The sequence below is a fragment of the Silurus aristotelis genome (genome assembly GCF_946808225.1).
Source record: "Silurus aristotelis genome assembly, chromosome: 8".
NCBI classification, from domain to species: Eukaryota; Metazoa; Chordata; class Actinopteri; order Siluriformes; family Siluridae; genus Silurus; species Silurus aristotelis.
The window spans coordinates 18,520,871-18,540,485 of record NC_139581.1 but is presented as its reverse complement, the minus strand read 5'-3'; the positions used below and the strand labels follow the sequence as shown (position 1 = coordinate 18,540,485).

At 32.6% G+C, this 19,615-nt stretch overlaps 1 protein-coding gene across 1 annotated transcript in view; it reads right to left on the bottom strand.

The window, feature by feature from the left end:
• Positions 1-19,615, bottom strand: part of LOC310730582 (uncharacterized protein) — a 91,100-nt gene that overhangs the window by 59,687 nt on the left and 11,798 nt on the right. The window contains 45 exon segments of the mRNA XM_083549597.1: positions 1,155-1,304; positions 1,399-1,611; positions 1,735-1,926; positions 1,928-1,972; positions 2,074-2,244; positions 2,351-2,460; positions 2,566-2,686; positions 2,770-2,887; positions 2,984-3,068; positions 3,161-3,326; positions 3,419-3,439; positions 3,708-3,760; positions 3,850-4,006; positions 4,108-4,288; positions 5,016-5,144; positions 5,947-5,960; positions 6,188-6,222; positions 6,299-6,404; positions 6,602-6,670; positions 6,791-6,872; positions 7,105-7,226; positions 7,457-7,672; positions 7,788-7,978; positions 8,414-8,576; positions 8,775-8,849; positions 8,972-9,128; positions 9,246-9,321; positions 9,430-9,606; positions 10,853-10,936; positions 11,052-11,103; positions 11,188-11,309; positions 12,412-12,535; positions 13,319-13,544; positions 13,628-13,751; positions 14,082-14,178; positions 15,817-15,942; positions 17,270-17,419; positions 17,529-17,741; positions 17,857-18,090; positions 18,178-18,348; positions 18,441-18,550; positions 18,633-18,753; positions 18,835-18,964; positions 19,139-19,223; positions 19,326-19,491. Coding sequence (XP_083405723.1) covers positions 1,155-1,304; positions 1,399-1,611; positions 1,735-1,926; positions 1,928-1,972; positions 2,074-2,244; positions 2,351-2,460; positions 2,566-2,686; positions 2,770-2,887; positions 2,984-3,068; positions 3,161-3,326; positions 3,419-3,439; positions 3,708-3,760; positions 3,850-4,006; positions 4,108-4,288; positions 5,016-5,144; positions 5,947-5,960; positions 6,188-6,222; positions 6,299-6,404; positions 6,602-6,670; positions 6,791-6,872; positions 7,105-7,226; positions 7,457-7,672; positions 7,788-7,978; positions 8,414-8,576; positions 8,775-8,849; positions 8,972-9,128; positions 9,246-9,321; positions 9,430-9,606; positions 10,853-10,936; positions 11,052-11,103; positions 11,188-11,309; positions 12,412-12,535; positions 13,319-13,544; positions 13,628-13,751; positions 14,082-14,178; positions 15,817-15,942; positions 17,270-17,419; positions 17,529-17,741; positions 17,857-18,090; positions 18,178-18,348; positions 18,441-18,550; positions 18,633-18,753; positions 18,835-18,964; positions 19,139-19,223; positions 19,326-19,491 — 5,730 coding nt within the window.

Sequence of the window (19,615 nt, the reverse complement as noted above, 5' to 3'; positions counted from 1 at the left end):
ACTTTCATTCATACAACAAACGAATTCTCAGTTTGCCAGACCTAAAGGAACTTCAAATGTAATCAGGTTCTATGATCTATGCTGAACAATATAAAAAAAATTGACAAAAAATTCACCAAAATAGATATTTTTGACCATAAACTCCAAAGGTGTGTTTGACACACACACACACACACACACACACACACACACACACACACACACACACACACACACACACACACACATACACACACACACACACACACACACACACACACACACACACACACACACACACACACACACACACATAGTTAGTCTAAGTTAAAGGTACCTCATGCCCACTGTTAAATATGGTGGTTTTCTGCTAGATGACCTGGACAACAGATATTAAATAAACACCTAACTACCTATACCAGAAAGCTTAAAATAGGCCATGGTTGGATCAAAACATACATTAAAATCAACACAAAAGTGGTTTACTAAACACCAAACTAATGCCCAGCCGTGGCCATTCCAGTCCACTGACTTGAAACCAATTAAAAAAACCTGTGAGGTAAACTGAAGAGGAGATCTGGAGAGATTCTGAATGGAAAAATGTCTCAGAAACCTTGTCATGTATTCTCCAACCTCATTAAGCATTATAGAAAAAGACTCAGAGCTGTAAACATGCACAAATTATTGAATAACGATAAAATTGTGTTTTTGTGTTGTATGTTTTGTTTCCAACTGTTTTATATCAATGAGAACAAAGTGTATTTGAGTGTCCATATCAGTGGATGGCAATTTATGAAGTAGAATTTGTACGGAAATGGAATGCAGTGCCTAATGTTATTATACCATACTTTCGTAAAACTCCTACTGTCACTAAAGAAATCTCTTGTTAGGTTGCACTTTTCTTTGGTTTGAGTTCTGGCTCAGCCATGATATCATTTATGAACTGTGGTTCCACTGTATCTGGTTAATTATTAGCTTAAAAGTTGCTTGCAGAAACCTGGTTTGTTTTGACCCTTGCTGCTTACACTGATGTAAATTCCTGGATTTAGTCTTAAAATGCCAAAAGTCTAAATAACTACCAATATCAATTGGTAATTGCTTCAGCTCTTAGCTGGAGATATTTAAAAAACAAGTAAACTTAAATAAGCAAATGATTCTGTAAATCTCATCTTTACCTTTTTAATGCTTAGACGGTTTTCTGGCTCCAAAATAAACACACTCTGATCCACAGCACTGAGGCCACACAGTGAACCTGGATGAGCCAAAAGCTTGAGAGTGTTCTTCTCACCAGGAACTGCTTTAGTGGGCAAAAACTGCAGAGAAACCTGGAGTGCAAAATGAAAATAAGTTTAGACAGGTTTAGCAATTTCATGGCTATGTGCACTCTAATTGACTGTATGTATAATGGTGCTACTTTGCCTTATTTCTGAAACATTTTTCCACATCAAAATTCTTCTTAGCAGCGATAACATTCCCACTGGGCAGGGCAGTGTACACCACAACCTGCACTACTGGAGCCAAATCAGCAGCAACAGATAATTTAAATGAGATTTTTCCATTTCTGACATCTGTAGACTCTTCAACATCAACTTTCTCATACCCATGATGGACAATAACTCCTTTTGATAAGACCTAAACCAGAGAGACAAATATAATGCATGTACTATAGGTAATTACATTTAGAGCTGCTGGGATGTACTGTATATAATACACTTGTCAGGCATTCACTGTCTACATTAAATTACATGTACTTACAATGTAAACAAGACCAATGCTGTAGTTTTCTGTAGTTTCTCCAACAATATAGTAGTTAATGGTTATAGGGATTTTAGCACCACATTTAAATGGTTCCTCTGAGTTCTCTATCGACAGTCCACTGAACACTGGATTGTACGGTGTGGCGGGTTCAAATAGCTGCAAACTTGCATCAGCATTTGAAAAAAAAGAATGGCGTTTTGTATTCACTGTATTTCATCACGGGATTAACACTTGCCTAGATAACAACGAAACAGAAAATGCAACATTCATATGTTTTAAAGATACATTTAACAGATTTTAAATTTAACGTTTAATGATTTCAAATAATTTCAATACCAGTAATGTAGTCTCTCTTGTAGGATGTGCAGGTGGATTGATTGAGAAGTTAGCTAATCCATTACCATCTGTAGTAAGATTAAGTTGTAACTTTAGAGACCAACGTGCACCTTCTAAAAGATACACTTTCTTGTTAGGAATTGGTGTTCCACCGAAGGTAGTAACTTTAATCTGTTTATGAGGCAAAGAACAATTGATGTAAACTTATTTAAAAATTCAAAACACATAAATGCAGTATGGGTGGACCAATACAGGTTTAAAAGTGAAGAATACTCACAGTTCCTTCTATAAATTTGTGTCGTTCAAAATGTTTTGGTAAATTCACAAATTCCAATTGACCAATTTGGTAAGTGAGTCCTATGATTACAGATTTTACCATAGACAATTCTAGACAAATAAAAAACAACAAGCAAAAAAAACAACAATTTACAATATGCAAGTTATTATTAAAATAATCACTGTTTTTCCCACAAGTATCTGTTACTAACTCACCTGTTCCTTCCTCTGTTAGAGTAATAGTAGCAATAAGACGGTTCTCTAACTTAGCCTTGAATTCAGAATTCAGGAAGGTTGACACATTATATACAAGCAAAGCACAACCAGTCTTACTCATCTAGTGGGAAACAACAAACAAATACATGTTGAGAATTTCAGTAAACAGAAAAAAAAACCTAAAAAATAACATACATTACACACCTCTATTGTTTCTACCAGGCATGGCGAAATCATTTGGTCATTCTCAAGATAATTCTTTCTAAATTCACGACACACTTGCACTTGTGCAACACCAGGTACTGGCTGTCCAAAAGTGTACCTTAAAAATGCATAAGCAAATGTTTGAATTTAAAAGCATTTATCATAGTCTTTTAAAAAATGATTGTAGTGTTTTTTTCATCAAACATTTACTCACTTTCCACAAACCTCCAGTTTCAGTTCCTCTTCAACGATACTGTGCTCTTCTGATGTTTTTACTGTGACCTCAAACTTGGGTAAAACTACAAGTCAAATCTATTTTTAGTTATAGTAAATTATGTCAGTTCCTTCAAAAAAAAAAAAAAAAAAAAAAAAGTGTAGTAGTGTAACTCACCATATTTTTTCACTTGAAAAATGTGTGTGATTGACCTATTTTCAGTTTCAGCAGTTAAGTAATAATAGCCCTCTGGAGCTTCTGCATTTAGCTGACATGAAAGCTGCAATATCAGGCCTGTCGAGGACACATTAGTCCACTGACTAATCATGTTCTGATTAATATCCTGCATATTTAAAATATTAAAGAGACATTAAACAAGGTGTAGACATAAAAATGTTCATATGATGAGTTTATAAAATTGTTTTATTTAATTACCTTCAGAATAATTGTGCTGTACTGTGAAAAATAATAATTGAATATAATTAAATAAACTACTAAAATATCTTAAATACCATTAATGACATTAAATCATGTTTGCTTCAATTTGGAGAATACATTAAAGATGAGTGTAAAATTAGATCTTAAAATTTAGTCTTTAAAAAAAGACAAGACCGCTCTTGTACAGTTAAATATGATCATTTAGAGCTGTGTTGTAACTAAAACCTGAACTAATGTAATAGACTTGAAGGCTAGTAAATATTCAAAGCATTCAGTCTCCACTTACCTTTTGTTCAAGGGGAATAAAATTAGAATCCATAGAGACAATTCTGAAATTCACTGTTGAAAAAAAATAGTGCATTATCAGTAACAAATAAACATTAATTAAATAGTTTAATTAGATATTAAATAATGCAGGAATTAATCACCTGTTTGTCCTGGATTGTAGATAGGTTTATCCGTCTGAATAAATCCCAATTTTTGGTATGATTTAAACATCACTTTACTTGTCTCTGTCACAATAAAACTTTTACCTTTGACTAATACTTTGAAGTTCTGCACTGATTCATTCTCGACCAGTGGAGCCTGTTTGGATGCAGTGTATTTTATATCACACCACAACAATAAGCATTAATCTTTTTTTAATAAATATAAAAATTATACAAATTATATTTATGATTGCTGACCTCAAATTTATAGCAACTGTGAAATTCATTTTCGAATGTTTCTTGTAAAAGAATTCTGCTCTCTTTGTTGTGAACCAGATAAATGTTCATTTGCAGAGTCTCGTTAGGCTTCAAAAGACTCACACAAAATGTAGCTTTTGAGCCCGACATTATGACTGCCGGAAATGTCACCATAAAATATCTAAAGACCAAATATTTGAGAAACACAATGAAGGATAAATAAAAAAAAGTGTTAGATCACAGGAAATGTACTTTTGGTTTTAACACAATCATGCTGTCTTCATAGTAAAAGAGAATGGAGATAGAAGAAACTTTATAAACATATATATATATATATATATATATATATATATATATATATATATATATATATATATATATATATATATATATATACATAAACTTTACTTTTTTCCACAATTTTTTTTTTTTTTAAAGAAATGTCTGCATGCCAGTAAAGACAGTAACAATTCACCACTTTTGGATACAAAAACATAACGCCAACTGTCTGCTTTAACATACAAATGAACTGATATATTTTCCAAGATGAAAAATTTACCAGTCAGTTTCCTTATACAATCTCACAAACTGTGCTATAGATTTTTAAATGCAGTTGTCATACTACTAAGTGCACAATACACTTCAATAAACTACTGAATATTGAGATTTTATTATATGTAGATTTTAGAAATTATTTGAAATATTTGATACTATTTGTGGTTGTGAATCTTAGACCATAGTATCTGCAATTCCTATCACACACACACACACACACACACACACACACACACACACACACACACACACACACACACACACACACACACACACACACACACACAAACAAACAAACATGTCTGCATATAAACAACATATTAAAGTATGGCAAATACATTTTGATTACTTACGGTCCTGAAGTGTTTCCATAGGCAGGGAGAAATAGAAAACAGACTAACAATAGCCTTATTCTTATGTAAACCTGCATGACCACCATGATAACCTTGATTACAAAATGCCAACATTCTGATGTTTGATCCCTTTATAAAAGGACACTCAGCCAAAAATTGGGCAATCTGTCTTTCCCTAACTAATGATTAACTATTTTGATCAATGTATTTCCTATAAATTATTTACTTTTTCATTTTTTGTAAATAATGCAAATGCAATAACTGAACGTTTGGTAATAAAAAAGAAAAGCTTTTGTAAAAATAAACATTATAATGCAATTTGCTGATTGATGGTCCATAAAATATGAACAGGAAAGTTGGAAATAGGTCACTTCAAGCTGCAGTTGCAGACATACTTATACACAACTCTAATACAAATATTATAAAATATAATAAAATATTTTCACACGTTTCCGTGGCACTTTTGACGTTATTACATATATTGATCTTGTGAAAATCTTAATAAATAGATAAAGCTCACAGTTTTTATCTTGTCTGCATTTTGTTCCATTGGGAGGTAGGATTTATTTATAATACTAAATAAATACAGAAATCAAAAATGTTTATTTTTGTCTGTTTATTGTACCTTTTGTAGTCATTAGACTAAGTTTGCATACAGCAAACATAGTCACTAGCCTAAACCTTTTGTACACACTTTAAACAAACTTTATGCAAACACATTTCAGCCTTGACCATAAAAAAAACAAAAAAAACAAACATACATCCTACTATTTTCTTATGCAATGGTAGCACACAAATGGACAAATATTAAAGATGGGGCCAAGAACATTAGCTGTTTTAGTTGATTTTGTTACATTTAACTATCTGTATTTGAATAGTATACCTGCACACTTCCAGTAAATTTAGATTGGAATAAAACAAAATACAGTACCAATCAATCAATTCCTGAAATTTATAAAGGTTATATTGAAAAAATGTTTTTTTAATTATCTATTAAAGTATACTATCATATTGTGAAGATCTTTAATAAAACAGTAACTTATGAGGCATTGACGGATTTTTTATTTATTTCAACAATGAAAAATTACAGAAAATAGAAAATACATGTAAAATCATCATACAGATGAACAAACTATTTTCTGTATCTTCCATTCCGATGTCAAACACTATACACAGGGAGAGTTGTACTCGGTCTCAGACTGGTCACCTGAATAAAATATGTTCAAAATCAGCAAATGTTACCAATACAGTTACAATTGTTTAATTAGTGTAATTATTCTTACTTGTTTGGTAGTAATCATAAACTTTGATCTGAGCCGGCTTGAGATTCTTCACAGGAAGCACCTGTTTAATGTGCAGCCTATAGTTGATAGGAATGCCACTTTGGAGCTGTTAGAGATACAGGCATCATATTGTAGTAGTGTATACATGTATTATATTGTAACACACTACCTCATATTTGTTTTAATCTACTTAGTGTAATAAATAAATATATGTGGTTCTTTGAGATGATATACAGTACAGATACAGCAATTAAGGTCATAATTAATACTGTATAACATTCGTAAATCATGTTCTCGTCTTACTTCTTTGATATACATGATCAGATGGTCGTCTTTAGAATCCACCCGTTCCACCGAAATGCCTTTTTTTAGCTAGAAAAAAAGGAATAATTGTTATATTATAAACATTTGTGTAGCAAAGCATTTGAACATCTATGTTTATCTCAACAACATGTGAGTTACAGACATTGCAGCAACACTTCTACTCCTTACTTCAGCAGGATCTGCTGTGAACCCTGATAAGAGTTTTATGTCCACAATGATCATGTTAGTGCTGTTTAGTGTCCCGTTATATCTGGGGAAACAAATTTGTGCAAATAAATTCAGTAGTATTTATTAACAATAATAAAAGCACATAAATTAATAATTATTGTCACTGCAAAAATAGTAACTGTAGTCATTAACCATTATATGAAATGGTTTAAATAACATATATATATATATATATATATATATATATATATATATATATATATATATATATATATATATATATATATATATATATATATATATATCATTCTTACCCAACAGTGAATTTGAGGAACAAAGTATGTCCAAAGGATTTTGTGCAGTTTCCCTCAGTATTAGCGCTGATGCTCAATGTATTAGTTTCAGTAGGCATGGGGATATTGTAGAAAACCACTGTCTGCAAGCAGGGATTAACAAACGGATTAAACCATGAAGAAATGAATTTAACAATAATAAACGCAAATTAATATGTAGACCAGAAAGAAATTGTAAAGATCTGCATAAAATTATTTGTTAGAGTAGCCAGTGCTTATATAATCACTTACAATAAATTAAAAGGACTGCATTTTTCTTGAGATAGAATAGTGTTTTTTTCAGAAACAAGGATTGTAAGATAGGAAGAGTTACCTGCACTGATGCGCAGGCAGAGCCCTTCACATCAATGATGTATTTTCCAGGAACCTCCTTTAATGAACTTTCTTGGTACAGTAACTTGTTGTCCTGTGTCACATCAAAACTGTGACTGTCTCCATCTGCTGACTTTACAGTTACTGTGCTAGAGCCGTCCGAGCTGAACACCTTAGTGGAGTACAGAGCTAGAGCCTGGAGGGCCACAACTGTGTCCTGATTGGATGAAAACAAAAAACAAAAAACACACATTTACATAATGATATAAAATCTGCACATTTATTTTTCTTTATACTGAGTAACGCTAAATGGTACAATTTGATTTGAATACCTGAGTGGATGAAAAGCCTCCATAAGAATTTTGCTGCTTCACCAGCCAACTAACAATCCTATTAGCATATCCCAAATCAGCAGCAGTGAGTTCATCTGCTGTGACAATTGCTAGCAGCACATAGGAGCTGATTTCCACTGACAATGCACTGGATTGATCTGATGCTGACTGAGACCAGTGAAGACGACCATCTAAAATAAAACAGACAATATATTTTATGCGAAAATTTAGACGTTTTTCATCACTTCCTTGTCCCTGTGTTAACTTGCAAAAATTATCCACCTATGAAGCTTGCTACTATCAACCTCAGAAAAAAACAGAGACCTGTAGAGAGCACAGAAATCATAAAAAAAAAAAAAAAGCTTTTCTATTACACAAGTTTGACAAAAAATAAAACAAAAAAGCTGAAAATAAATATAGATGCTGTGGAGCCCAATTACTTCAACAATTATTATTAGGTGCCCTATTAGAGTATGGAATATGGCACAGTTAAACCCATATGGCAAACTGTTTCCCTGTGAGTAGCTTGTATAAGCATGTTTACCGCAATTTTACTTATGTAGAAATATAGTTTGCTGCATTTGCTACAAATAGAAATTTTACAAATTTCTTCAATAAATCAGTACCTCCTGAAAGGGCAACATTATTCAGCTCTTTCAGTAACTGCTTCCGAATTTCATTCTCTCCAGCCAGACTGAAAGTGTAGGCAAACAGTGCAGTAGTGTATGTGTTTGTCATGTTACCAAGAGAAGATTTGAGGCACAATATCCCTTTATTTACAACAGGATCCTACAATGAAAATATAAATTGTCATGTAGAAGAAAAACAACATATATTTTTTAAGTATGTATAAATACAAATAAATTTAATAAAAAAATTTAAATGTACAAACACTTGCAGTTTCAACACAATTTAAGTCAAATAAATGTCTACTTAATGTGATTGTGATTGGAAGCATTTTATCAAGCTCATATAAATTTTGTATACCTGAACTGTATTACCCAACTCAAGCAGTGATGCAGTGATGTATGCAGTAATAGTCACATCATCATTTACCCCACCCTGAAATACATTAGAATGATACAGTATGCATGATATGAAGCTGTGATATTCTTGTAGAAATGTATCAAATGTTTTCAGAATTTTTGTTTGTAATAAAAAGGAGGCCTGAGTAGCATACATACCTTCATTCTGTTATTGAACAGACTACCCTGTCTTATAAAACATCCATCTGATCTCTGCATATTTACAAGCCATGTCGTAGAACTGTTAATGATGTCTGGATCAATAAAGATGTATGACTGTGCTTTGCCAAATGTCCTCAATACAAAAGCAGTTAACCTGGTAATGAAGATATATATTAAAAAGTATATAAATTTTTTACATTCCCGAATTAGATAAGTTCACAATAACAAACTTAATTACAGTGTAACTGGTGGTTTGCCTTTAGATTCTTACCATGTGTTCGCTTCCCCCCTGCCAAATGTACTATATGCACCATTTATATGTTTATAGTTCAGTTGCCTCTGGTATCCTGTGTAAAGGCAAAAAATGTTATCCTGGTTAGTTCAGAAAGTCAATTTAGGATCATTAGTGTTGATCTGTAAAATCTAAAAATCTGAAAAAACATAATCTTACTGACCACTCTTAAGGAAACCAGTAGCCCTTTCACGGATAGCTGTGGTGAGCTGCCCAGTGTTCTCTAAATACTGTAGAATGTAAATATTAGGGGCAAGGAGAGCAATGTTCTGTTCGCCACAGCCATATGGCATCTGTAGCAGTCCATCCAGATTTTTTAGGGCACGACCAAGTATGTCACCTACAAAAAATAAATATTTTTATTCTTTTTTTAATTATTAGTTTATTTCTTTTTTTTTTTCACAGACTGTACAGTACACTGAAGAGTCAATAGAATACTGATACTGACCATAGATATGATAAACCACATTTAAGGTTGTAATTGAATAATGAATATATGTTTAAATTATATGCAAAATGGAGTTGTTAATGGTAAGTGACCAGAAACTTAGGTGCTATGAGGTTAATAAATTGGCCTTTATTTATCAGTGATGTACAGAAATACAGCTTAAATTATATAAAATGGAATATGAAAGAAACATTAAAAGAGCCAAAAAATCTCTCCTGTAAATCTGCTGAAACCAAAAGTCTACAGACATTTGGCCAAATGGCAGTACTATGCCTGTTCAGAGGAAAAGAAAAACCTTGGTTCAAGGTAAAAAAAAAAAACTTTTGTTCAGGTGGTAGCAATGAACCTGTTCCAAATTAGATGGACTGAAGAGGCCAAGAAAACCTTTAATATTTGCAGACTTTTGCAATTGCAACTTTTGCCCTATGCATGATTGCCTAGGATTGCTTGCATCCACCCACACTTTGTTTCCAAATGACAATAATTATGCAACCTTTGAGAATCTTTTTTCCTAATTAATGGGTGCCAGAGAAATTCTGCCATTACCGGTTGGAAAAGGAATTTACAATGTTTCACAATTTGGAAGTTTTCAGAGGAACACTAGGTCTGCTGACGCATTGTCCTGAAGAGATAAATGCATGTGGTCTTATGCTCACAAACTTGGAATTACAGAGTGGGCTAAGGGCCTATGCCTGTACAGAAGGCACAAATTTCTGTATGCTGTGCTGTGAACAAATGTGTTACCTTGTGTTAAAGAGCACATAAATGTGTTATAGAGCAATGAATAGTTCAGCTTACAGAGGTTAACCCTGTCTCCATAGCAAGTATAAAACCAAGTGTGGAAACTGTATCAACTCTACAAATCCGCATCCCCCAAACCCCCGCAAAAAAACCTTTCTTTTCATAAATATATTTATGTATAATTATTATGTACATTTATGCAGAATTCAGTTCAAGTATAGCCCAACATGAATAACAATGAAACTTTGCTTTATAACCTTTCTACACTTTGTTGGAGTACTTATCATTAGCACAAGTAAAACAGTGTTATAAGACAAATATTATGTACTTTTGCTTTATTATTATTATTTTTTTTTTATTCAGATAAAAAAAGTTACATTAAGTTATTCTGTCTTACCAAGTACTGAAACAGAAGCTCGTGCAGATCCCTGAATTACATCCTCAGGAATTGTTAACTCTAGCTCCTCTGAAACACTATTGCCTGTGAATAAGATGAAAGGCAGCTCCATTGTTATTAAACAGTAAAATATTGTGCGCATCAGATTTAAACTAACAAGATGTATAGTAATAAATGCAAAAACATATACAAGACTGACCCTGTGGACATAAAAGCCAGCTCTGGCTCTTTGTCATCTCAAATCCTTCAGCCTAAAAAGGAAATAGTATTACTTCAGAGAATAATAAAGAACTGGTTTGCAAATTTAAAGTTATACTTATATTCAAGACACTAACCTGTACAATCAGGCTTCGTGTAACCGTGTCAATGCGGCCTCTCTCTGGAACACTCACAATCTCATTGTCACACACAGTCTGGGATTGTTCTGCTTCTGCACTCACCGTCAGAGTTACGACTCCTGTAATGTAATAAAGAAGATGTAAATAGAAATACAGATATAAAAGGTATTATAATTAAGACAAAATACAGTGGATATTGTTGTAGGAAAAAACTGAGATCTTTTTTTATCCATGTGCTGTGTTCCTACATGGCTCTAAGAAAATTATCTGCATTAGAATTCAGGTTTACAAATTAGAAAACTACACTTTTTAATGGTCAAGATTTTTACATGCTACTACTGTTTCAGTTTTTGAAACATGTTAAAATATATGAAATATATGTGATTATCTGTACTAACAGATAAGCATGTTATAAATATGTTTTGCAACCATGTATTAAAAAATAAACTTATTTCTTACTTCATAGAAGTTGTTAGAACTTTAATAAAGCTTGCATTTTAACCAATATGAGGTTGTACATGTCACAAATCATCCCTCTAACATAAAGTGAGCCGAAGTTTATATAGTGCTATGTATCATGAAGCGCATACCTCACACTGCTAAAGGATTTTTGCATTCCTGTTCTTGTTGTTATAGCAACATGTGTGTGTCTATTTTTGCAATGTCTACATCTCTGTCTCATCTGTCCCTGTGCTAATTTAATGTGTATTTAATGTGTGTAATTATATGCCTTTGTTTCCACTAGAGTAAAGTAACATACATTTGTACATAATATTGTCATCATTAAAAACGGTGTATGCGTTACATAATCACCTTTATGCTATACAAATTTTCTATTATGCTTTATAGATTAAACTTCAGATATAGATCAAACTACAGATCAACATTAGAATATTATTATTGGTACCTGATGTTTTAGTCACCCACATACATAATTAGTATTTTGTAGAAGTTTAAGAATAGTTAGGTTTTACTTTGTCAAACAATGCAGACAATGCAGCTGTAACACAAAGATTGTGCAGTATAACGGGTGAGAATTCCTCAAAATTACATTAACATATGCACAAGTCTGCAAATTTTTTAACATAAAATTATTGTAAACATATATTTACTTTTAACAAAAAAAAAAGGAATAAAAAAAACGTAAAAATATACATTCAAATTAAACTTTTACTAGCAAAAACAGGTTTTATAGAAGAGTATAAGAGATGTAAGACTAACCAAGCACAGTGGGAATCAGAGTCCATTTGAAGGTTTTTATTTGGTTTGCACAAAGGCATAATAAATACTCATTAGAAGAAGGTTCAAGAGTGTAGTCTGCAGAAGAGGCAGGAGTCACTTTAACCTGTTGATGTAGAACAGGTGATGAATTACTGTGCATACTAAGAGACACAATACAGTACTTGTAAATAGGGGTGTAACGGTACATGTATTAGTACAGAAATTTTTCGGTACAGGGCTTTGGTACACGTTATTATTATTATTATTATTATTATTATTATTATTATTATTATTATTATTATTATTATTAATAAACTACAGTTAATGCAGAGTTAATGTGGCTACTCATTCCATGCCAGAAATTTGTTTTGCACATGCGTGAAAATGCTTTTTATGTCCAGCTTCAAAATTTCTCTCTAAAGGAGAAAATCCTGACTATTCCACATACCGAGGGAGTGAATGAATAAAGGATGGAAGGAATAGAGACATTTGTTAAAGTATGCTGAAATAAGTAGAACAGTTAAGTAGATCATATCTTAAAAAAATGTAAATATTACTACAGAATTTAATTAACTTTTTCCATTTATTAAATTGTATTTAATCAGTTTAATTTGTGCCAATTTAATTGATTACTCAGTTTAATCATAATAATAAAGTGTAGTGAATTAATTGTATTTATTCAATTTTATTTTTTTTATAAAAAAGTAGACATTTTATATAAAATTGTTTAAAAAAATGTTAACTGTTGATGTAAACGAATGTTTAAAAATAATAATCTGTGTTTATGTTTTGCACGTATCGAAATTGTACCGAACCGTGACTTAAAAACCAATGTACGTACCAAACCGTGAATTTTGCATACCATTACACTCCTACTTGTAGTCATAAAGTCTTGGCTTTACAGTACCATAATGCACTTGGAAAGGTAATTGAAGACAGTGGCCTTAAGCTCAAAATCCTCTCCTCGAATAATAGAGTGGGGCAACGAGAGCTCCAGGAAGAATGGCTGAAATACAGTGAGCTGAACAGGAGGAGCCAGTCCCAGACCTACAGAGGACACACAGAAAGCCTCTGTTTCCCAAGTGGTGATGGTGTCAGGAACAGTAACAGGAAGCTCTACTGATCCAGAGTCACTGTAAAACATTATTATATTCAATTTCTCTTACTTACTATTGAAAAAATATTAAATATAATATGAAAATGCTGGTTCACTAACCCCACTTTAGACATCTGCCATATCCATGTTTCTGGGAAAAATTTGCGAACTGTTTCAGTGGGTTCATAATCTAGCACTAATCCAGATTGTGCATAATCTGATAACCCTTCCATTGCATAAGGCCCTGCAATTAAACAGAAAGTAACTAATTTAATGTGGTAATGACTTGTTTTAGTAGAATAATTAGTAAAAACAATACAGATAAAAAGCAATGTAAATAAAAAAAAAATAATATATATATATATATATATATATATATATATATATATATATATATATATATATATATATATATATATATATATATAAATAAATTAAAACATTATATATCTATATATCAGCTGTACTATTGTACTATGCATGCACAAGATATTTATAAATGAAAAACTGCAATATTTATTAAACAATCATTTATGAATAGTTATAGTTAAAAAAAAAAAGGGCTTGCTTGTACCCCGATATGCAGTTCCACGAAAATACGGAATGCCTTTGTATGTCAAACATTGAGGTTGTCTGATAGCCAAATTTGTTGCCATCTTCAGCCCCACACCCTGTCAGATGATAATAATTAGTGTAAATTATTGTAAATCACATAATAAACCACAAAGTATAAAATTAAATAAAATTCAATCATAGGTATTTAAAGGTAACTTTTTTCCATATCTGACGTATTTTAAAATCTTGCAGGGTGATATCTAGACACTCTGACAGATATTATATTAAATACTTAATTAACTTGTTAAATTGTGCATTCTTGAATCATATCCATCTTCTGTGTTAGATCCACTTTCCAGATCTTTGTGGAAGCCTGTTTTTTTGTTTTTGTTGGGCAGATATGGTAGTGATGGGTGTAAATATGTGAAACACTGTGAGAAGGAGGGAAATTAGCAGATACAACAAGAAACAACAAAACCCTACTGAGTTAGTGGCATTGTGCATGGATTAACCACCAGTGGGGCTTGTAACACTTTTATTCAATGGAGAGGCCTGAATGGCCCTGTTTGTGTTTCATGGATGTCTCAATAATATTTACACCTTTCTGCCAAATAGAGTCTATTAATGTATACTCTTAAAAAGTGGCTCAATATCAAGTATCTCTATTCCTTCCTTTTGGTCTCTGCCCAAATATGACTACTTGTGGCAAAAATCTTCACAAAACTCAACCGACAAAAGTGTATACAAATACCAGAAGAGAGACTAGTTCAAGATGGCCTTTAGTATCACCTCTTGTAATGCCATATGGGCGATCTATAGCACCAGCACTATTTCAGGGTCCAATGAAAAACCTGCTGTTGGGGATGTATCACAATCTATTGCTGATGTAAGAATTGTGTGTAAAATTCCCAGATGATCAGCAATTTCTGAATTACTTAAACTACTCCATTTGGCACCAACTATGCCATGTTCATGCCAATTTCTCATTCTAGTTTTTGATGTGTAGCTGAAGTCAAGTCAAGTTTATTTCTATAGCGCTTCTTACAATGGACATTGTCTCAAAGCAGCTTTACAAAATTGAAGAGTTAAGGTAAATAATGTGTATTTATCCCGATGAGCTAGCCATGGCGACTGTGGCAAGGAAGCTCATGCCATGTATCGATGATTATTCCATGCTGTGCACTGTACACTATATAACTGGCTGATTGTCAGGGATTATTCCCCCTTCACTTCAAGCATACCATGCCAGCTCATGAAAAGCAAGCTGGCTTGCAGCTCTAGCACGTGTTTTGTAAAATGTATTTCATTTCATTATGTAATTTCATAAATTAATTGCGGGTTTACAGATATTCAAATGTATATATAGTCAGGGCTGTAAATATTTGGACAATGTTTTTGTAATGGAATTTCAAATTAAGCAATGCATTTGACCACAATGTGTGAATTTTTTTTTTGGAGTTTGAGTTTAAATTAAACTGCCTGTTAATTTGGTGACTGGGTTACAGCATTTTGAATACATTGTTACCCAGTGTGGATAATATATACCTATACACATACTATATGTACATAACATAATGCATAACTATACATTTCATCAAAAAATATGTAGCAGGTCCCCCAGATCTCAAGTTATATATTGTCAAGGTTAGATTAGGCTCCAAACAAACTAACCCTATAGAATATTCTGAACTATTATGTTCTAATACAACTTATGTTGATGTCTACTGTGATAAAATTTACAAGCAATCTCTTACCTTCAAAGTATTGTAAGCCTGTTCAAACCATGCATTCCGTCGAGGTCTAACATTTATGCACTCCTGCGCCTCTTCAATCATATAGGGGTAATCCGATACCGCTGTAACTGGCAACAAATTAAATATCTATAGAATAATACATAATGTGTCATTATTATTATTATTATTATTATTATTATTATTATTATTATTATTATTATTATTATAAAATAATGTCTCGCAATGCACAGAAATGAAATTGTATGTATAATTCATTAGTGTAAGTGAGATTTTAAAATAACATGTTAGCAAAGCAATAAAAAACAAGTAAACACATTACTACTCTTGGTATAATTCTAATGCAATGTTATATAATATAATGATATACACCGACAAGGCAAACCATTATGACCACCTGCCTAATATTGTATTTTGGTTTTGCTGCCAAAACAGTCCTGACCCATTTAGCATTAACAGCATTAACTTTTCCAGCAATTTGAGCTGCAGTAGCTCATCTGTTGGTTCGGACCACACGGACCAACCTTTGCTCTCCACGTGCATCAATGAGCCTTGGCCACCCATGACCCTGTCACTGGTTCACGACTGTTCCTTCCTTGGACAACTTTTGAGAGATACTGACCGACGCAGATCGGAGCTGCACAAGAGCTTAAGTTTTAGAGATGTCTGACCCAGTTGTTTAGCCATCACAAATTGGCCCTTGTCAAACTCGCTCAGATCCTAATATATTCCTTTCAATAACAGATGCCATGATGAAGAGGTAATCAGTTTTATTCATTAAACCACTCATAATGTCATAATGTCATGCCTGGTCGGTGTACATTATATAGCATAATGAGTGTAAGCAGTTTTCTCTCAAGACAACTGTACTTTACATTGACCTTAGCACGTTACTCTAAATGGATTATATTGATTATATAAAACACTTCTTGTTTAATTCTTTATGTATTAATTTAAATTATATATGACAACAGAAATAAATTCACCATTTTTTACTAAATTCCCTTTTTTGGAAAAGCTGTGTCAAGAAATGTAAGCCAGTGCAGGATATATATATATATTTTTTGCTTTTTAGACAGTGATGTTACATATATATTATTGACATCATACAACTTTTAATGTTTAAATGTAAAAATAGCATTAAATATGGAATAAAAGAAGGGTGTAAGGTGCTCAAATTGACTGGTTCTCTTCTTTGGCGTCTTGTCTACTTAGTATCTATATTTGATACAGTGTTTTATGTTTAATTCCCTTATTTCTAAACTGTGATTTCTTTGAATGCTTGATTAGCAGTTATCCTAGGACTGCTTTCCCTGCCTGATTTTTATTTCTTTTTACCTCTGCTACCTACACTTTTTAGTACATAGCTTCAGCTCACTTAGACACTAGATTAGATAAAACATTCTTAAAACCTAAATACTTGTATGTGCATAAGTTTCAGCAATCTTAATTTCACCTTGTCAGTGTCTAGGCGGTTTCCAGACTCCAAGATGAACACACTCTGGTCCACAGCACTGAGGCCACACAGTGAACCAGGATGAGCTTTGAGCTCAAGAGTGTTTTTCTCACCAGGAACTGCCTTGGAGGGAGAAAACTGCAGAGAAACCTAGAGTCCACAAGAAAGAAATAAAAAATTAAAAAAAATAAAAAATAGCTGTTACTAACCAGTAGACTTTTAAAGGCAACAAAATAAAATCTGAATGAACCAGCATTACCTTATTTTGGAAACATTTTTCCACATTTAAATTCTTGCTAGCAGCAATGACATTCTTACTGGGCAGGACAGAGTAAACCACAACTTGCACTACTGGAGCAAACTCAACAACAACTGATAGATTAAATGAAATTTCTCCTTTTCTGACACCTGCAGACTCTTCAAATTCAACTTTCTTATGCCCATGATGAACTATTGCTCCTTTAGATATGACCTGGATTGGAAAAACAAAATATAAGATGATCATTGTCAAGCACATTTTAATTAACTTACTAGAATATAGACAATTAATGTATTGCAGTGTCCAAAGTTTTAATGCATGTACTTGCCATGTATATAAGGTAAATACTGCAACTTTTAGTGGTTTCCCCAACAATATAATAGTTAATAGCTATGGGAATTTCAGCACCACACTTGATAGGTTCCTCTGAGGTCTCTATTGTCAGTTCACTGAACACTGGACTGTATGATGTGGCAGGTTCGAACAGCTGTATATGGGTATTAGAACTTGAAAAGAATGGAGTTTTGTATCCATGATATTTTTCCTCTTGATAGACACTTGCCTAGATAACAATGAAATAGGGATTTTTTAAAGATCTACTGAAATGGCTTTCAATAAATAAATTAATAAAGTGAGGAGGTGATCCTACATGCAATTTAATCTCTGTTGTAGGATGTCTAGGTGAAGCAACTGAAAAGTCTGCGAATCCATTACTATCTGTAGTAAGATTTTGTAATAACTTGCTAGGCGACCATTTACCCTCCGACAGATAAACTTTCTTGTTAGGAACTGGTGTTCCACTGAAGGTTGTAACTTTAATCTGTTAATCAGGGAAATGTACAAACATCACAATTATAAAAGCAAATGTGTATATAATAAATGCAAAAACAAACAAACAAACAAAAAACATACTTTTCCTTCTATAAATTTCTCCCGTTCGAATGTTTTTGGTAAATCCAAAAGTTCCACTTTACCGATTTTGAACGTGAGCTCTATCATTACAGATTTTACTATGGAAAATTCTACACAAAAGAAAGAAATTTTAATGTTCAAGTTAAAAAAATATTTTTAAGTTAGCATTGTTCAGATGTGTTGTTGACTCACCTGTTCCTTCCTCTATCAGTGTAATAGCAGCTTTAAGATGGTTCTTCAAATTATCTTCAAATTCAGAATTTATGAATGTTGATACATTCAATATAAGGAAGGAACAACCAGTCTGACTCATCTATTAGGATAACCAAAATAGCAAATGCAGGGTTAGATCTTCGACAAACCAAATTATGCAATCTTATATAGTGTTACACACCTTTACTCTTTCAGCTAAGCACGGTGAAATCATGGGTGCATCATCTGTGGCACTGTGAAAATAATTACTTCTAAATTCTCGACACACTTCCACCAGTGCTTCCCCAGGTACTGGCTGTCCATAAGTGTACCTTAAAAATGCACAAGCAATAAATGGTCATTTATTTATTTTTTGTAAACTTTTATGCAAATGTCTATATTGGGGTATCCTGGATTTTAAATAATTTAATAGGGCAAATGTTTAAAATAAAGTAATAAAACAGATTTAAAATTTCTCAATTTCTTGAAATAAAATTAACACTTACTTTCCACAAATCTCCAGCTTTAGTTCATCCTCACCAATGCTATGCTTCTCTGGTGTTTTCACTGTAATCTCAAACTTAGGTAAGACTGAAAGTCAATCGCATTTCTTTATTACAGTAAATTATTTCAGATATTTCTGTATCAACAAGAAATCAAATCAAAAAGTACTCTACTAATGGTATAACTTACCATATTTTTGCACTTTAAAATTGTGTGTGGTCAGCGTATTTTCAGTTTTGGCTTGTAATGAGTAATCACCCTCTGGAGCTTCAGCATTTAGCTGATGTGAAAGCTGCAATATCAGGCCTGTCGAATGGACATTTGTCCACTGACCAATCCTGTTCTGATTAGTGTCCTGTATTTTATAGATAAATTATAGATTATAGGTATATATAGACATTTTTAAAGACACTAACTAATTTGTACAAATGTTGAGTAAACCACAGTGTCACAAACAAAAATATTTTAAATTTCATTTA